At 41.3% G+C, this 16,374-nt stretch overlaps 1 protein-coding gene across 2 annotated transcripts in view; it reads right to left on the bottom strand.

Annotated features, from left to right (window-relative positions):
• CCBE1 (collagen and calcium binding EGF domains 1) overlaps window positions 1-16,374 on the bottom strand; it is a 95,806-nt gene that overhangs the window by 4,173 nt on the left and 75,259 nt on the right. The window contains exons 4-10 of one of the 2 annotated variants that reach the window (XM_088157384.1): window positions 15,257-15,391; window positions 14,340-14,477; window positions 9,130-9,236; window positions 4,141-4,261; window positions 2,094-2,233; window positions 1,966-2,001; window positions 1,323-1,417 (exon numbers count right to left, since the gene is read on the bottom strand). In XM_088157384.1, the coding sequence (XP_088013510.1) occupies window positions 1,323-1,417; window positions 1,966-2,001; window positions 2,094-2,233; window positions 4,141-4,261; window positions 9,130-9,236; window positions 14,340-14,477; window positions 15,257-15,391 (772 nt within the window). The remainder of the gene's footprint in view (window positions 1-1,322; window positions 1,418-1,965; window positions 2,002-2,093; window positions 2,234-4,140; window positions 4,262-9,129; window positions 9,237-14,339; window positions 14,478-15,256; window positions 15,392-16,374) is intronic. The other variant, XM_014875567.2, reaches the window with a different exon arrangement.

Here is a 16,374-nt window from a genome sequence, read left to right as displayed (position 1 = left end):
TGTTTTTGCAGACAGAGCCTACATTTACAAGATGCTCAGCCGTTTTGTCACTTAACAATTTCTTTGCTTCATAAGAATATCTATCTCACGGGAATAGAGGAGATTAATCTTGGTTTCTTGTCTTCTTGGTTATTAAACTGACAGAAATTACATTCTTAGAATGATTAATTAACAAATTCTTTTAAGACTGCTATTATTTGTTAAGTGTCTTTGCAATATGGTAACTTCACTGCTGTCCATCACTTACTAAATATATTAGTAATTACAATGCAGAGATATCCGACTTTAGAAAATCATTATTTCTCTTCAGCTGACTTCACACGGTAAAAGAAATTATTTAATACTGAGCACACCCTGCCAGCACACTCTTAAAAATAAACTCCACCAATGAGAAAATGCCATAAGTAAATTAATAGAATCATAGAGTGGTTTGAGTTGGAAGGGACCTCAAAGACCATATAGTCCCTGCACTTCTGCCATGGGCAGGGACACTTTTCATTAGACCAGGTTGTTCAGTGCCCCATACTGCTTGGCCTTAAGCACTTGCAGGGATGGTGCATCCACAGCTTCTCTTGGCAACCTGTGCCAGTGTCTCACCACCTTCCCAGTAAAGAATATCCTAATATCCTAATATCCTAATATCCTAATATCCTAATAAATATCTAATATCTAATTTAGACCTGCCTTCTTTCAGTTTGAAGCCATTCCTTTGTCCTATCACTACATGCCCTTGTGAATAGTCCTCTCCATCTTTCTTGTGGATTCCCTTCAGGTACTGAAAGGCCACTATTAAGTCACCCTGAAGCCTTCTCTTTTCCAGGCTGAAAAATCCCAACTCTCTCAGCCTTTCCCCATAGGAGAGGTGCTCCAGACTTCTGATCAACTTGGTGGCTTCCTCTGGACTTGCTCCAACAGATCCATATCCTTCCTGTGCTGGGGACCCCAGAGTTTTTTTAAACAAATTCATCTGAAAACAGATTGTCAATACTCATTCCTTCTTCTGAACTCAAAACCTATAGTTTCCCAAATCCGAGAGAGATGAGGGGCAGGATTTTAAGAGCTTCCAGGGATCAAATTCCCGTTGGGAACAGAGGTTGAACTGTACAGCATCCTGCATGTTTCTGCCTTCTACGGGAATCTCAGCACCCCTGTAAGACAGAGGTGCACCTGCTGCCCTCAGTCGCACACCCAGCAAGGGAAGAGGTTTGTAGGCAAAAACATTTGGATGAAAAGAAATTACTTTGTTTCCAACAACATTTTCTGTGTAGGTAAATAATCTGTTATCTTGGCACAGGAGGTTTTTTCTTTAACTTTTGGCTGACCTGTGGTTAGTAGTCAACATCACTCTGTTGTGGAAATTCCTCCTGTGTGGAATACTTACAGGTATCCCCTTTGGTCCTGGTGCTCCTCGCTCCCCCTGTAATCAATACCACCTCAGTTAGTTTGCTGTGACTAAAGGAAATTAAAAAATCACAGTTTGCTTCTGCAGCCTCACTTAACTGTCCCCAGATCAAGAATCATCAGCTGATGCTTGTTTGGAAAAAGAAAAGGAAGTGAAGTAGGAATACAAGGAAATTGCTGCTGATTCTAGTGGGATCAGAGGGGGGCATTTCTGATATTTCTCCTGGACAGTAACAAATGAATCAATGAACAGGAAGAATTCACAATGAATGAAAAGGGATAAAGCATCAACATTTCTTCATGGAAAAGCCAAAAGAGCTGCAGAGAAAGATAGCAATGCTGTGTGACATACATCCTGGCAGGACTATTTGCAAGACTTTAGGAAAGGCAAACACAAAATAGCAGAAGGATGACATGAAGGAGTATGACAACAGGATGCTTTAATCTTAGCAAAGGAAATGAGGTGGTACGAGGGTGTGACTACAAGCGTGTACACTCTCTCCAGCAAGTCTGCACTTCACATGTGCATGTGCCCATCTTATGGAAATTAGTACCTCTCCTCACCTTGCTACCATCTCTCCCTGGGGCTCCAGGTGGGCCCTGCAAGAGAAGAGAAAGTATTCACAAGGGTGTGGGAAGTTGTGGAGCTAAGGGCAATTGTGCAGTGCATGGCAGAAGACAACGATACTGACCACGGGGCCCCGTCTGCCCTGCTTGATGTGTGATATATCTGGAGATGGGCCCATAGGTCCCATTGATCCACGAGGGCCTGGCTGCCCAGGAGGTCCAGGTAATCCAGGAGCTCCTTGACTCCCTTTAGGTCCTGGAGCCCCTGAAATCAAAAGCAAAAGTTACCTGCCAAGGAAAGCCTTCAGGAAACTTCATCAGTGCAAGGTGGGGAACTACCATTTTTTTAAAGACCCAACAGGCTGGTAACATTAACACACCCAAATCCACATGAATACAACCAATTTATCTGCAGCAGCAGCCATCTGAGACAACATTAACCTTTGTCACAGTAACTAAAAGAGGTGACCACCAAACAATTAAATCTTGTGTATAACAAGAATTGGAGTCTGCCAGGTGCTTAGGGACACAGTAGGGAATGAAAAGAAAAGCATGAATGCACATTTGAGGAACATCTAATAAAAAGAAAGCCTCGAAAAACCCACGGGAATTTTGGGTCAAGGGCATCTACATGACTGATACAAGCAGGCTCTTTCCAGTGGGGAGTTGCACCTCTCTTTTGCCCAGTGCAGTAGCCAACATGTTAGGGGCAAAAGAAGCTCTGTTCTTCCATTTCGCTTTATATAATTTTCAGCTTCTGCTGGTTCCACAGAGAATGTTACTTTTTAGGAAGCACTGTGGCAACAAAACATATGTTTAGCTCAAGAGAAACAGTAGGACACATAAACCAGAAAATCAGGCACCTGAAACAACATCTGCAGACAATAAAGACCATTAAAACATCACTAGCTGAAACACTTCATGATTAGAGGGGGAAACACTTCTCTTCATCATGATTAGAGGGGGAAACACTTCTCTTCATACTGAGGGCTCCTGAAAGGCACTAGAGAATAAAATGCAGAGAGTACAAAGCATTCACCAGGACTGAATATGTATGGTTAGGATTTTCAAAAGGAGACAACTAAAGCTCAGTGATGACTCCCTGGGGCTCTTCCTGGCGGGGGGCAGCAGAGGAGGTGAGCAGGGGTGGTTTTAGGGGGTTTTAGATTTCTACAGCACCTCGGACAGCTCCGAGTCGATGGGAAACCCAGTGGGTGGGAGACCTGCAGGGTCAGGCCTGTTTTGGAGAGATTGCAAAGCAACCCACTCTACCCTTCCAAGTCTGTTGCAGAACTTCTAAACCTGCTGTCCTTGCACTTATGGTGAACTGAAGGCTGAACATACTCATCCTCCAGGAAAATGAGGTAAAGACTCAGAAAACAAAGCGAGACTGCGAAAGGGAGTATAAAGATGAAGGTGGAGTGCAGTTCAGGAGGGAGTTAATCAATCCTGATAAGGAACATTTGCCAGTACTCTGTAAGAATCCTTCTGAAATCCAGCATGATGTTTAGATTTATTGCTGACCCAAAATTAGATCTGCATTCAACAGAATTTCCAAAATTTTGAGTGTTGCTGGCCACCATGTGCGAGGTGTCTGGATTAAGTTTGGGCTTTAGGATCTCTCTGTTTTTTGCATTGTTTCAATCTGTATTTTAGCAAAGAAGGTGTGAGTGGAATTATACTTTTCTTTTCAGATTCCTTTCAATCTGGGATACAACATAAAACCAAGAGATGAACCCTTGCAAATCAGACAAGGAAAAATAAAAGAATCGGCACTAACTCCTACAAACTGAAAGCACGTTTTTTTTCTCTCTGACAGTGAGCTAAAGCAGTAGATATTCCAGAAATTAAATGGAGAGTGTTTAAAGACAGGGTTAAAATACAACAAGGAAATGACAACTGAAGCAGGTGATATATCCCAGGGAGGGGGAGAAATTTAACACATACAGGACAAACACAGCTTGCATGCCAAGAAACATAGATTCACAATGGATGATGTCAGACAGTTGGCAGAGACTGACCATAACACTCATAAAGCTTTTCTTTTTTTTAATTTCACACAAATGCAAACATAATATATCAATCAAAATATGAAACTGCATAACACCGGAAGACTGAAGTTTACTTTTCTAGTCCTAGCACTTTTACACATTTCCACCCCTCTGGTATTACCTGGAGGGCCTGGTTGGCCAGGCTGGCCTGGGGGGCCAGGGATGTATGCATTAGAGGCAAGCACCTTTTCACCAGTGATTTGCTTGCTAAGATCAGCAGCGTTATTTGGTAGCAAAGCAACCTGCCAAAAAAAAAAAAATCTATGTAAGATCTTCATTGCTGAGCCAGGTAAATCACATTCTTATTTAAGTTTTCATGTGAAAAAACAGCTATTTAAATATTTCAGGAAAATATAAAGTGTTTATTCATATCCTTGATTTATACAATCAGAAAAACATTCTTACTCTGTGAGTCTGTTCGCTTTTCAAGTCACTGTGGAAATACTGCAAGCCAATCCAACAGAGGACAAAGGAAATTCAGGAGAGATACAGCAACAAATTCAGAAAAACTAGTGTTTCATTACTGCTTCTCAGGAAAGTTATTTTTCCTTATTTGAAGTTTCCTCTATTCATTTACTGCCTTTCTCAGGGCAACATTTGCTCAGATATTAAATTGCTGCACAAGCCACTCACTTTCCATAGTTTTAATGAGAACCCTAATTCCTTTGTGAATCTGGCCCTGGAAAGTAACCACACTGTTTAACCCATCAGATGTCTGGATCTGCCCTACACAGAGACACGAAGATAAAATAAATGAGAATGTAAGGAGAATTGCACTCTATAGTTTAAAGTGTCATTATCCATTACCTGTTTAATTATCTATGAAACATTCATCTATCCAGTTGAATATATTTAATAATCAAACATATTTAGACATATTCTGCAAATGTTTAATTTCTTTAGAGGCAGCTGAAGGGAGATGACAAGCCAGGAGGCTGGTCTGCTGTGAGGAAAGAAGTTTATTAGTGGTGAGTAGCTGCATGTAGGCTTAGGGATTTTGCTCTGCCAAATTGAACTAGAAAACTATTTCAGCAATAGCAGTGCCAACCTACCTCTGGATGAGTTTTGTGGCTTCTTGAATGTATTTGGCTCAATGGATAATCTGATGCTGAATTCTGCAACATTTACCTGTGAGAGCTGCGTTGAATAAATAAATGATGACTCCTGCTATCTGACAAAGCTTTTCATCAGCTATGCATAATTCTCTCACTTGGGCTGTTCTCAAGACCCCTACCTGTTTCTGTAATTATTTGACATACATTCTTCTGCCATGACTGCAAACCTAATGTTTGTAATGCACAGGGAAAAAACACAGTGTTATGCACCTGCAGTACCTACTTGAACTTGGAAAATTTCCTTTGGCAAACAAGTTACTGCTTAAGGATTGCAATTTAAAGGCAGCCAGTGCTGCTTGTAGTTTGGGGTTGAATGCACAGAAAAAAGTCAGGAAAAAAACCACGTTGGAAATGCTGAGATAGCTCCCCATTGGCATTTCCGAAACACCTGTTTGATTTTGAGACTGGAACTCAAAATGTGATAACAGGAACACAAGGATTTATCAGCCATTTGTGAGTTAGGTTTTGGAGGGAATTGCAGTTCCAAAGAGCAGATGACTGCCCTATAGGCAAATTAAGAATCATGATGTAGGTCTAACAAGAATTTGATGGATTGACTCCACCCCTGCAGAAATCAGTGGCTGGATGAGGTCATATTTTCACAGAAGTCCCACAGGGTGTTGCTTATATTCTTACTCGTATGAATTTTCTTTTCACACAGAAAATAGAGATTCAGCACACCTACAGCTCTGGCGTGAGCTGTCATCTCTGCTTTTTCAAAGGAAAATATGTGCTTTGTTTGCAAGTGACCTTGCAGTGTTCTCAGACAGCTTCCCAGCCAATGCAGCACAGACCAAACTGTGGAGCTACTGAAGATGGAGGGCTACTCAGTGGGACAAAACACACTACCCCTGAAGTGGACTGAAGAGGAAAATTCAGTAGTTAGGGGCTCTCACAGCCTCACTGGCTGGGGACCAGCATGGGAAGGTCTACTGCCTGGCTCTGGTCAGCAAAGTTTGGTTTCCTAGAGGTGTGTCCTGTCCAGAGCAGGTTCCTGGCTGGATACAAAGGAAAGGCTTGAAACGAGCAGGTTCAAAACTTCCACTACATTACAGAACTCAACCAAGGACTCTGCAGTGTCAATGCTGCCATGCTAAAACAGTCAGAAAATTAAATCCTGTGGCTAGCTGAGAGTATGATATTTTTAAAATAGTTTTTGTGGGAATATTTTCAGTGTCATCAGTGAATGCGTCTCCTTAGGGGTGATCACAATTGAGTTGCAGATTATTGAAGTCGTCTTTTTAGCTTGTGTGTAAATTTCTCAACATATCTCATTCTGGGCAGCTATAGCTATATCAGTTGATAAATAGATGCCACTTAATACATAGACCCAGCCATGAGTACTCTTCAGGTTATACTGCAAATGATCAGACTGGAGTAAAAAGGTGCATTTAGTGGCAAAGACTCATTGTGAAGTGGATTTGGAAGTGTATTCTCTTCTGATGTTTAAAAATTTACTTGTTCCTGCCAGTGAGGCTGTTATAACCACCAAGCAAGTTAGAAAAGAAATCACATATCTGCTGTGAAAGTATCTGTGCATGCTTCCCCACTGACTCAGCTGGACTTGAAGTGCGCACTAGGAGTGCCAAAATACCCAGGCTCTGGTCTAGCTCACTGCTCTTTGATATCTTCTGGCAAGAAAATGGTTGTTACATGCACTGGGCCAAACCATGTGTTTTTGTTGTTGACTCACATCCTCTTAGCTATTGGCTATACTCACTGGCCTAATTTGTGTTTCACCTTTTAACTGAACCAGGATCCTAGCCCAGGGTAACCTTGGCTTTCTCCATTTACAGCTCTGAATCTTAACGGCCCTTGGAAAATAACATTTTTCTCCCTCCATGTGGAAGTAAGTATTAGCAAGGTTAAATTCTAAAGAAAGACTGTTCTAGAAACGAAGCTTATGTGCTGTATTGCATGCTGCATTTGGAGTTTTGCATAGTTTCTAGGAGGTCTGTGGTTTAGGAAACTGAACAGTGCTTGTCAGGAGTGATGTGAAACATGGCTTTCTAATTAAGATGTTTAAACACATCTGTGCAATAGGATCAAGCTTACTTGGTTTTTTCTTTTTTTAATTGTTGGCTGTGTGTCAGTATGCCATATATATTTTCCCTAGTTTTTCAGCTTTCCATTCTTTTTCCTTTTATCAAGGTCTTAGATCAACCTAGGACTGCCCACAGACCTCTAGTCTATCAGGACAGTGCATCTCATTGGATGACAAGCTTTTCTGCTAACCACAGTTTTGAATAAAGTTCATAAAATCTGAAAGCTTTAACCACAAGACTGAAGACTCATTTAATAAACCATCTCCCTGGCAGACAGAAATGAACTTTTCTATGCAAAACAGAACAGCTTTAACCACAGCTATTGAGAGATGTCATCCCCAGGAGAACTCGGCCATGGGGAGTGGCTGGTGAAACATGAGGGTTGATGTCTCCCTGGGCAGAGAAGCATCATGGGGCCAGCTCTCCATTCAGCATAGACAAAACCTCTCCTTTTTGTGGGGTAACAGTTTCTGAGGGTATTGGGAACCTTCTGTTTCAGCTCTTTCTGTGTGAGCAGAGCCCAGTGGGCTCCCTCTGAGGATGCCAAATCGATCAAGTCTCACTAGGGGGATACCAGGGGAAAAATTAAGTTAGAGACAATGACTGGACTTAGCTATGAAGCAAGAGTGAGCTGCTTAATTTGTCCACAGCTACTGTACAAATGCCCACCATGACAGGTATCAATGGTCTAAGTTTTCCTGGAATGAGTTTTGAACACAAGAATCTAACAGCAGAAGTTAGACAAAAAACTTCCATTAATTCCATCAATCAATTCTTGAGTAAACAATGTGGCCAACAATGTGACCCCCAGATCCTTCCCTGGAGGTCAGTGTGAGCCTGCTCAGCATCATGGACAGCAGCTGGAGAAACAGCAACTTATAAGCATGGTCATTTTTTAACCTCTCTGCTACCATTTTTTTTAAAAAACAGGATTTCCATCACACATGAAATTCTGTCACTTACATGTTTGTGTTCACACTGATTCAGAAGAAATACATGATGTTTTGAGATTTTGGAGGTAAAGAGTATCTCCAACCTCAGTGAATTTCAGTTCAATGAAGAAGATTTCTTTCTTCCTAATATTAAACCAGTAACATCAAATTCAATGAGTGAATACACCAAATTGTGTTTTGACACAATGGAAAGAAATTAATTGAGTACCCTGGGTGAAATAATTACAGCCTGTCAGAATGAATTGCTGAGTATATTCCTACAGAGAACTTTAAGAGAACCTCAGTGTTCAAAGGAGATATCACCAGAAAAGGCATTACACCTGCATCCCTGCATATGGCTCTCCAAATCTGAGGCTATGTCTTTGCATTATTTCAATCCTACTGAGGTGCAAAAGGAAGCTACATATGGGAGCAATTAAAGGCCAGGATAAGTTTCTAAATGGATTATTCTCTACTTGCAAGGGAATAGGTGAAAACAACAACAAAAAAGTTTTGCGATTGAGGGTTTTTCTTTTTTAAGGAGAAAGTAATATTCAAAGCTAGTGATATTTTTGTTTAGTCCCACACCTATTTGGCAAGGATCCTGTACCAGAACCCTATTAATGAAAAATCATGTTCCTGCATCTAAGAAATGTCTTGCACGTGCTTACTTTGAAGGTGGATCATGTCCAAAATCCTGTTCATTCAGACTGAATGAAAAGCTCGGGCCAGCACAGATTGCCAAGAAACCTGGGCTCAGCCTGGGATGGGTGTTTGTCAGATTCTGTTACCACAGAGCTTGGTAACACAGCTCCATGAACTTGGGGAGCAATCTGCTTACAAGTTGTACAAGGAGCATAAGGGAGAGATGCCATTCCTACATGATTTTAAAATATATTGCCATTCTCTTTGTGTGTACAAGAACCACATGTCAATGACAGCTCTAAACATAGAAATTAACCTCAATTGTTATAAAACATGCAAGTCTGGTAAAGACATGAGTGATCAGTGTTCATACCTTTTGCTTCAGCTGTAAAACTGTCTGCTTTATTTGATGGAATTCTTTACAAGAGGCACAGCATGTCCCTGGTTTTGCCACATTTTCAGATTTCTCAGGAAGCCCAGCTAAAAGAAAGCAGTTTCCACTATAAATATAAAGATCCAAAGGAAAGAAATTCATAAAGTGATAGCAAAAGCAACTTGATGGTTGTTATATTTCCCTAGACTGTGAAAAGAGAAGGGACTCCTGCCATTATTAAATCTTTGACTATGAATTTCTATGTAAGGCTGAGAAGCTTTGCAGGGACAGCTCTGAGCACATTTTTAAAGCAGCTGTTTCTAGTTAACAGTCCCCAGAGAATTCATTTGTTTAATACCTGGAAAAGTTCACACCCCTTCTTTTATCTTTTTGTTTAGGGTAAGCTAACCCCATAGATCTGAGCTGATTTACAGTTCCCTGAAGGGCAAATTTTCATATGCTATAAATTACAGTAAAATCCCTCAGAATATGCTTATTTCACTCGTTTTGCACAAACTCCTCTTTATCATCATGGGTTATTCTCCACGTGATGGAATCAGCCTGAGCAGAGATGAGGATTGAGATTAATGACAGGGATTTAAATCCACACAAGAGGAAGGGTCACATCTGTTGATATTATGCATGAATAGGATCTTTTCAAGAATCCATTAAATTATTCAAACTGTGAGAGATATTGCAAATGTTATTTTTGTCCTTTTCCCAGTACCATACACAGTCAAGCAGTTCTGCATTGCAAGCAAACAAGCATTGCTGTAACAGATGTCTGCTTAAAGACAAATCTCGTTTCCAAACCACAGAGTGACACATACTGATCAATCTAGGTGAGATTTTTTCACTTCAACATTGCTGAGAAATATCAAGTCTATTGAGGGTTTGCATATGATGTGTAGCCTCTTATGATATTACCTGGGAGGGTTGCTGGGCACGTTTGAGCACTCTCAGAGCATGTCCCACAATGGAAAAACTCTGTTCCTGTTAAAGCCAAGGAATCTTCAAAATCTTCCAAAAGGATCAACTGCAACGTGCTGAGTTACTGTGTTACAATTGTCTCTTGGACACACCCTTTAATGCCCTTCATCTTTTAGGAAATGCGTATTGATTTTGAAACATCTGCATCTTTTTAAATGAACTCTGAAGTTTCTAATACTAACAATATTATGTGTTACTTGACTTTAAATACTTGCAGGGTCCAGTATGGAAGATTGCAACCATCTGATGGTCATCTATGGACCGCCTATGCACATATTTAGTAAAGGCTGATTTTCAGTATGTTTAGTCCATTGGCTAAAATGGCATTTAAGGTATGCTTGATTTAAGAAGACAAAATTTTATCTCGTTTATCTGCTAATCAGTTAGGAGAGATGTAAAGGCAAAATGCTGGAAAAACCAGAAGCATTAAGACAGCTACTAGTACTGAACTGACTGGAAAGTTGGGACACAAATGCTTGGGTTTTTTCCCCAGTCATGAACTGCCTGTTCCCATGGCTGCACTCCAACAGCCTTACAATATTACAACATATTATTTACCATTTTTGTGGCAGGAAGCACACACTGCTGTTTGAGCTTCCCAGCTCTTCCCCAGCACAGGTTTGGTGCCTGATCAGCTTTCTGTGCAGTGTTCAGATGGCTCAAAGATTTAAGTCCAGATGGTACTACTTGCTGTTTTCCAATGGGCTCTACACAGCACAGAATAGAATTTCACCAAATTTCAGCTATGCTGGATCCAAGACTATTTAGCCACAAGACCTGCCAGAGGAACTCCAGCATTTTTATGAAGGTACTGGAATACACAGCATATGCTGCTTTACTTCTTTTCTCCTGTATTCCTAATGCTACTCATTTTGCCTTTGATTCCCTCCAAAACCTCTTTGCTCATAAACCTTTCTCATGTAGATGAAATAATTTGCACCATGCAGGACTTTATTTCCTTAAGAGGGAATTGATGTGCTGTAATGAAGACACCACTTTACATTTCTGTAAAATAAATTTGCTCTTGAACACAAGTCAGTTTTGCAGATTTCTTCCTCCGTCTCCAATTTTTCATCTTCTTTTAGAAAAACCCAGTGTCTTGACATGCCCATTTTTAGATCTATATAGGAGTTACAGACAAATGTATACAGAGCCATTAGGAAAAAAAACCCAAAACCCAGAAAACAACCCAATCTTTTTTTCTTTCTTTCTCAAAGACCAATATACTCTGGATTTTGTACTAGTCTCAATAAAAGTTTATTTTAATAGCTATCTCACCAAATGAGTTATATCATTATGTTAAGAAATGTTGCTGAAAGCAACACACAGTCATGGGGAGAAACTGCCAGAGCCCCTGCTATTGGAAATCTAATGCAATCCCATCAGAATCTGTGGGATTATATGCAGATTAAGAAGCGGTGAATTTGGCCTCGTGTTTCATTCTACAACCCAGTTTATCTTCCAGAAGGATGTGACACATGGGGCTGACAAGTACAGATGAAACAGGGCTGTAACAATCCATGGAGATGAATGCTGGGGGGACCAGCTAATGTTTGGGAAATGTCATACCAGTGAGATTTCTGCAAAGCTGGCTGGATTGACTTGTCGGAGGAAGAAGTCCAAGATCATTGTACAAGCAAGCATGAGCTGTGTCCCAGGAGAGAGGTGGAATCCCCCTAACTCATACCAGACAGAGGTGATGATTTGCCCAGGAAAGGAGTCATCCATCAAACATTCACTCTACCCCCATCCAACTCTGTATCAGGACCAAACTACGAGTAAAGCCAGAATAAAGTGTGGATAAAGCCAGAAGTCACCTAGGACAGGCCAGCAGAGACAAAAGGCCATTAGATGGAGCCACCCACGCATGGTGCAGAAACCAAGGTCACCCACCAGGGTCAGCTGGGCCAGCACAGAGCAAGGCACTTACACAACTTGTTCCCACTGCACAGACCTACACAAAGAAACTGAAATTATTTTGAAGAAGGCTTAAAGCATCCCCATTTTATAAAGGTTCTCAGAACACAAAGATGTTCTGAGAGATGATGCTCATGCATGATGAGAGTCCTTTAATCTTGGTGAGACACTGGTGAGCCCTGTGGCATCTATTGCTAAGAGATCTGCTTAGGGGAGTGATGTGGTTTTTTTGTGCATGGGCTCAGAGGCTGTGCCTTACTGATGCTGGAAGAGGAGGAGATGCTGGCAGGGGAGAGCTCTGCGGGAGCTCTGCTGTGGGCGGTCTTCACACGGAGGCTCTTTAGCTGCTCATCTGTGTTGTATTATCTGGGCTCAGCCTGCTGAGAAGGCTTCATCTGCCTGCTTCTGCATGGGTAGCTGTGCTGTTTCCATCAAATGGGACCGTGGATGCATGAAAAAATGCTCCCTCTTCTTGCATCCACTGACCAACCCAAAGCTCTCTGTCAAGCCACTTGCAGAGCCAAAAAAAGAGTGACCACATTGCAGCCACTTAGAGAGCCAAAAAAGTGTCTGAATCGCATCCTTCGGGCATGGAACAATGAAAACTCGGCCGTATCTCCTGGAAAACATGCGCCCTAGAGATGGAGAAGGGTATGCGTCTTTTTGCCTCTCACACAAAGTTCTAAAATAAAACGTGAGTGTTCCTGCCACGATGAAAAGCAGATGATGTGTTTATTAGGCAGGGATGCGGTGCAGGAATGGGGCTGGCCGCGGGGTGGAGCGTCTCTACAGCGGGTTCCTTACACCTTCCTATTCCTCGGAACGAGTTACGGGCACGGCTCCTCGTTTTCACCAGGTCTGAAAATTCGTAACATTTATGTGGAGTACAGCAGCGTAACTGACCAGAAGGCATCCCTCTTTACATCGCACAGCTGATTTGGGAGATATCTGGAGAGGTGGTGGATATTTCATTCCCGATTAACTGCCGGAACTTACATTTCTATGTGCCGTGTATATTCGGTGTAGAAATGGTGGATTTCAAACAGTAGAATAATTTCTATAACCTTGAATATTTTGAATGGTTGGTTATCCTGAATGCTTTGGACATTACTGTATCAAGAAATTTGAGCTACCCAGAGGAAAAGTTAAAAAATGTCCCCTATTTGTAAGGGAATTATCTAGGTTATATATCTTTCGTTTCACACACACACACGCACACACACACACAGACTCTCTGATAAGGAAAAAAAATTCTAAAACTACAAGGAGCAATTAAAGTTAATGGAGGGCTCCAGTTACACATTTTTCAGATGAAAATCAAAATTATAAATTGCTCTGGCCATCCAGTGGGATTTGGATCACCCTGTGATACCACATTCAGGCATTAACAGATGAACCTGTGGTAAGTCGCCATTCATCAAAAGTTGTTGGAGTTTTTTCCAGAGCACTGTTCTCTTCCTCCTTTCTTTTCAAATTTTCATATCAGTATTTATTCTGTAGCATTTTAAATGCTATAATTTAATAACTGGGATGAGGTCAAAACCTTTAAAATCATTTGTACACAGCACATATATACACTTTGAACCAACAGTGAGATGCAAGAACATCTCATTTTCAAAAAACGAAGAAAAGAAATAAAAGGAAAAAAGAAAAAAAATTGACCCCAGCCATTGGACACGAAAACTAATTGCAGGTCACCAGCATTTGGTCTTAGTCAGTGTAATTTAGAAATTGATTTAAGCAAGGCTTGGAAAATGTGAATTCCCAAGCACCCATTTTCTGAGCCTCTAAGGCCCAAGGGGCATGAGCCATCCAACCCAAGGCCATTTGCTAATCTCAAATGTAAGTGTGTAAATACAAATTAAAGTTATTGAAATTATTTAATTACCTGGTGAAATCAGTGAAATTTTTTAAGGCTCATCATCTGGTAAGACTTTTCCCTATGTCTCCTTAGCTCTGGACCACAAAACAGTTGTAATCCAGGCTGGTATTGGAGCAAAGTACAGTTTTCAGCAACTGGATCCAGCAGGAATGATCTAACTGAAGCTATCATGGTAAATTTCATTGTTCAGCCATCCTGCCTCCCTAGGAGAAGATGCATTCCACATCCTCCATTGTATTTATGCATTGGAGGAGAGGTTTGGCCAGGCTGCTCCACAGTTGTTTAGGCGTCCAGCGAACAGCCTGGCTGCCCCAGGAGCATCATCTATATCCCAGCTTCAGACTCCCAGCTGCAAGTGTAGTGTTGGGAGCAGTTCCTCTTCATGACATGCCCAGGACATTTAATCTGAACTAGCACCTGCCTTTATCTCCTTTGGTGCATGTCCTGCCATCCTCTTCCCGGACATAGCCTTCATGACACTCGCACCTGTAGCTGCCCACAGTGTTGACACAGATCTGAGAGCACAGAGTCCCGTTGCTCGTGGCACACTCATCGATATCTGGAGAGAAGCAGAAATTAAAAATGTCCCGTAGCTGGAGGCTTCAGACCTCCAACACAATAAAAGACTTCCTTTAGAGGTGAAAAGAGATTTTGTGGATAAACAAACAATTAATTGCAGCACTGCAATTGCAAATGCAGCTGAAGCCTTTGGTCTGGAGCTCTGGGCAAGCTGCACTATTATTATTATTATTATTATTATTATTATTATTATTATTATTATTATTATTATTATTATTATTATTATTATTATTATTTATTATTATTATTATTGTTATTAACACACTTTGCATTTTATCAGTGAACATTGCTTGACCGTCTCCTTGCATTGAAAAGCTCACAAGCAAAGCTCAATCCTGTAAGCCTTGGCTTCCTGGCATGTAGGACAGGGCAGAACTAGCCACAGGAGGACCACAGGTAAATGATCAGTCCTGAATGAAATATTGGCCATCTGAATCAAACACCAAGGACTAGTTTTAATAATTAGGACTGGTGATAATGCTTCAATATTCAGCAAATATGGCTCGCAGCCTGCAGGAGGAATTAAAGGAAAAATTACATCAGCCCAACACTTCAAAGTGTTTGGGTATATAGTCTTGTAGGTAATACCTCCTAATAATTTCAAGGGATCTCTCAATTCTTAGCATAGTTAACCTCCATATTTCTTCTGTAATAATATTGAGAATAAGAAAGGTTTCAGATCCAAACTGACTCCTAAAAGACCCAAGGGAGCAGGGTAAATAATTAACCAGGGGGAGCTCAACATGCTCATCTACCCACCCAGGCAATAAGGCTTCTCTCTGTTCCTGTGCCTCTCCCGATCGTAGCGGTATCCGGGATAGCAAGTGCACAAGACTCGCCCAAAGTTATCTGTGCACTGCTGTTCACAGGGAGCTTCGGCACAGACATCGTAGTCTAAGGGAGAGAAAAACATGGTTAGGAAAAATACCAAAGTCAGCAGAGGGATGAGACTGTAAACATTTCACCTCTCTGAAAATTAATATGAAGTTGAGTTACATTATTCTTGAGGACTGAAGGAACTTAGATACAAAACATTCATGAGACATAAGCAAATGAATACATTAAAATTGTAATTGCTATTCTCAGCTTTACAGCTGTAAGACTATTTCTTAAAGCCGTATTTTAAGCAAGGGTCACTTTTGCTGTTGGCAGATTTTAAGAATTCTTTTCACAGAAATATTAAATTACCTTAAACTCTCTTTTAGCTTTCTTTGACAGATTTTTAAGTCTGATAGCAACATTTCCTATGCAGAATATTGTGAAAAACTGTGAGGTTAACTGTCAAAGCCAGGCAGAAAGGATATCACAAGGAAAAGTTAATTACATCATACGTTAATTGTTCAAAGCCAGATATAACCCTTCTAGCAAAGAGTGCATTGTTACAAACCCATCATCTCTCTTAATAGCTGCAATGTGCACATCAGGGTGTGTCAGTGAAATCCCAAAAGACTGAAGTCCCTGCTTGAAACCCAAAGGAGGGAAAATCTGTTTCTAATTTCACTGCTGTGTAGCAGCAGAACTGAAGCCTCAGGCATGGATGCCAGAGCACAGTGAGGTTTGACCCACATCCCTGTCCTGTCAGGGGCTGGAGGCCCCTGGCATGGTGCTGGAGGAGAAGGATAACTCCCAGCTGTGGGTGTTAGGGTTTTGCAGCACCATGCCAGGAGACACTGGGAGTGAAGTGGCATTTGGACTCAAACCCAGCTCGGGCACAGCCTGCCCAAGGTCAGGTTTTACACCAAAGCAAGTGGCAGTTTCTGTGACCATTTCAGAGAACATCAACCTGCAGAGCACATCCAGGTGGCTGTGACAATCCAGTGAGTGGGCACTGAGGGCCACAGCAGAAATATCTCATCCATGCTCCAGACAAAACATGT

The sequence above is a fragment of the Sturnus vulgaris genome, chromosome Z (genome assembly GCF_052056855.1).
Source record: "Sturnus vulgaris isolate bStuVul1 chromosome Z, bStuVul1.hap1, whole genome shotgun sequence".
Lineage (NCBI taxonomy): Eukaryota > Metazoa > Chordata > Aves > Passeriformes > Sturnidae > Sturnus > Sturnus vulgaris.
This window is presented reverse-complemented; position numbering and strand designations above follow the sequence as displayed.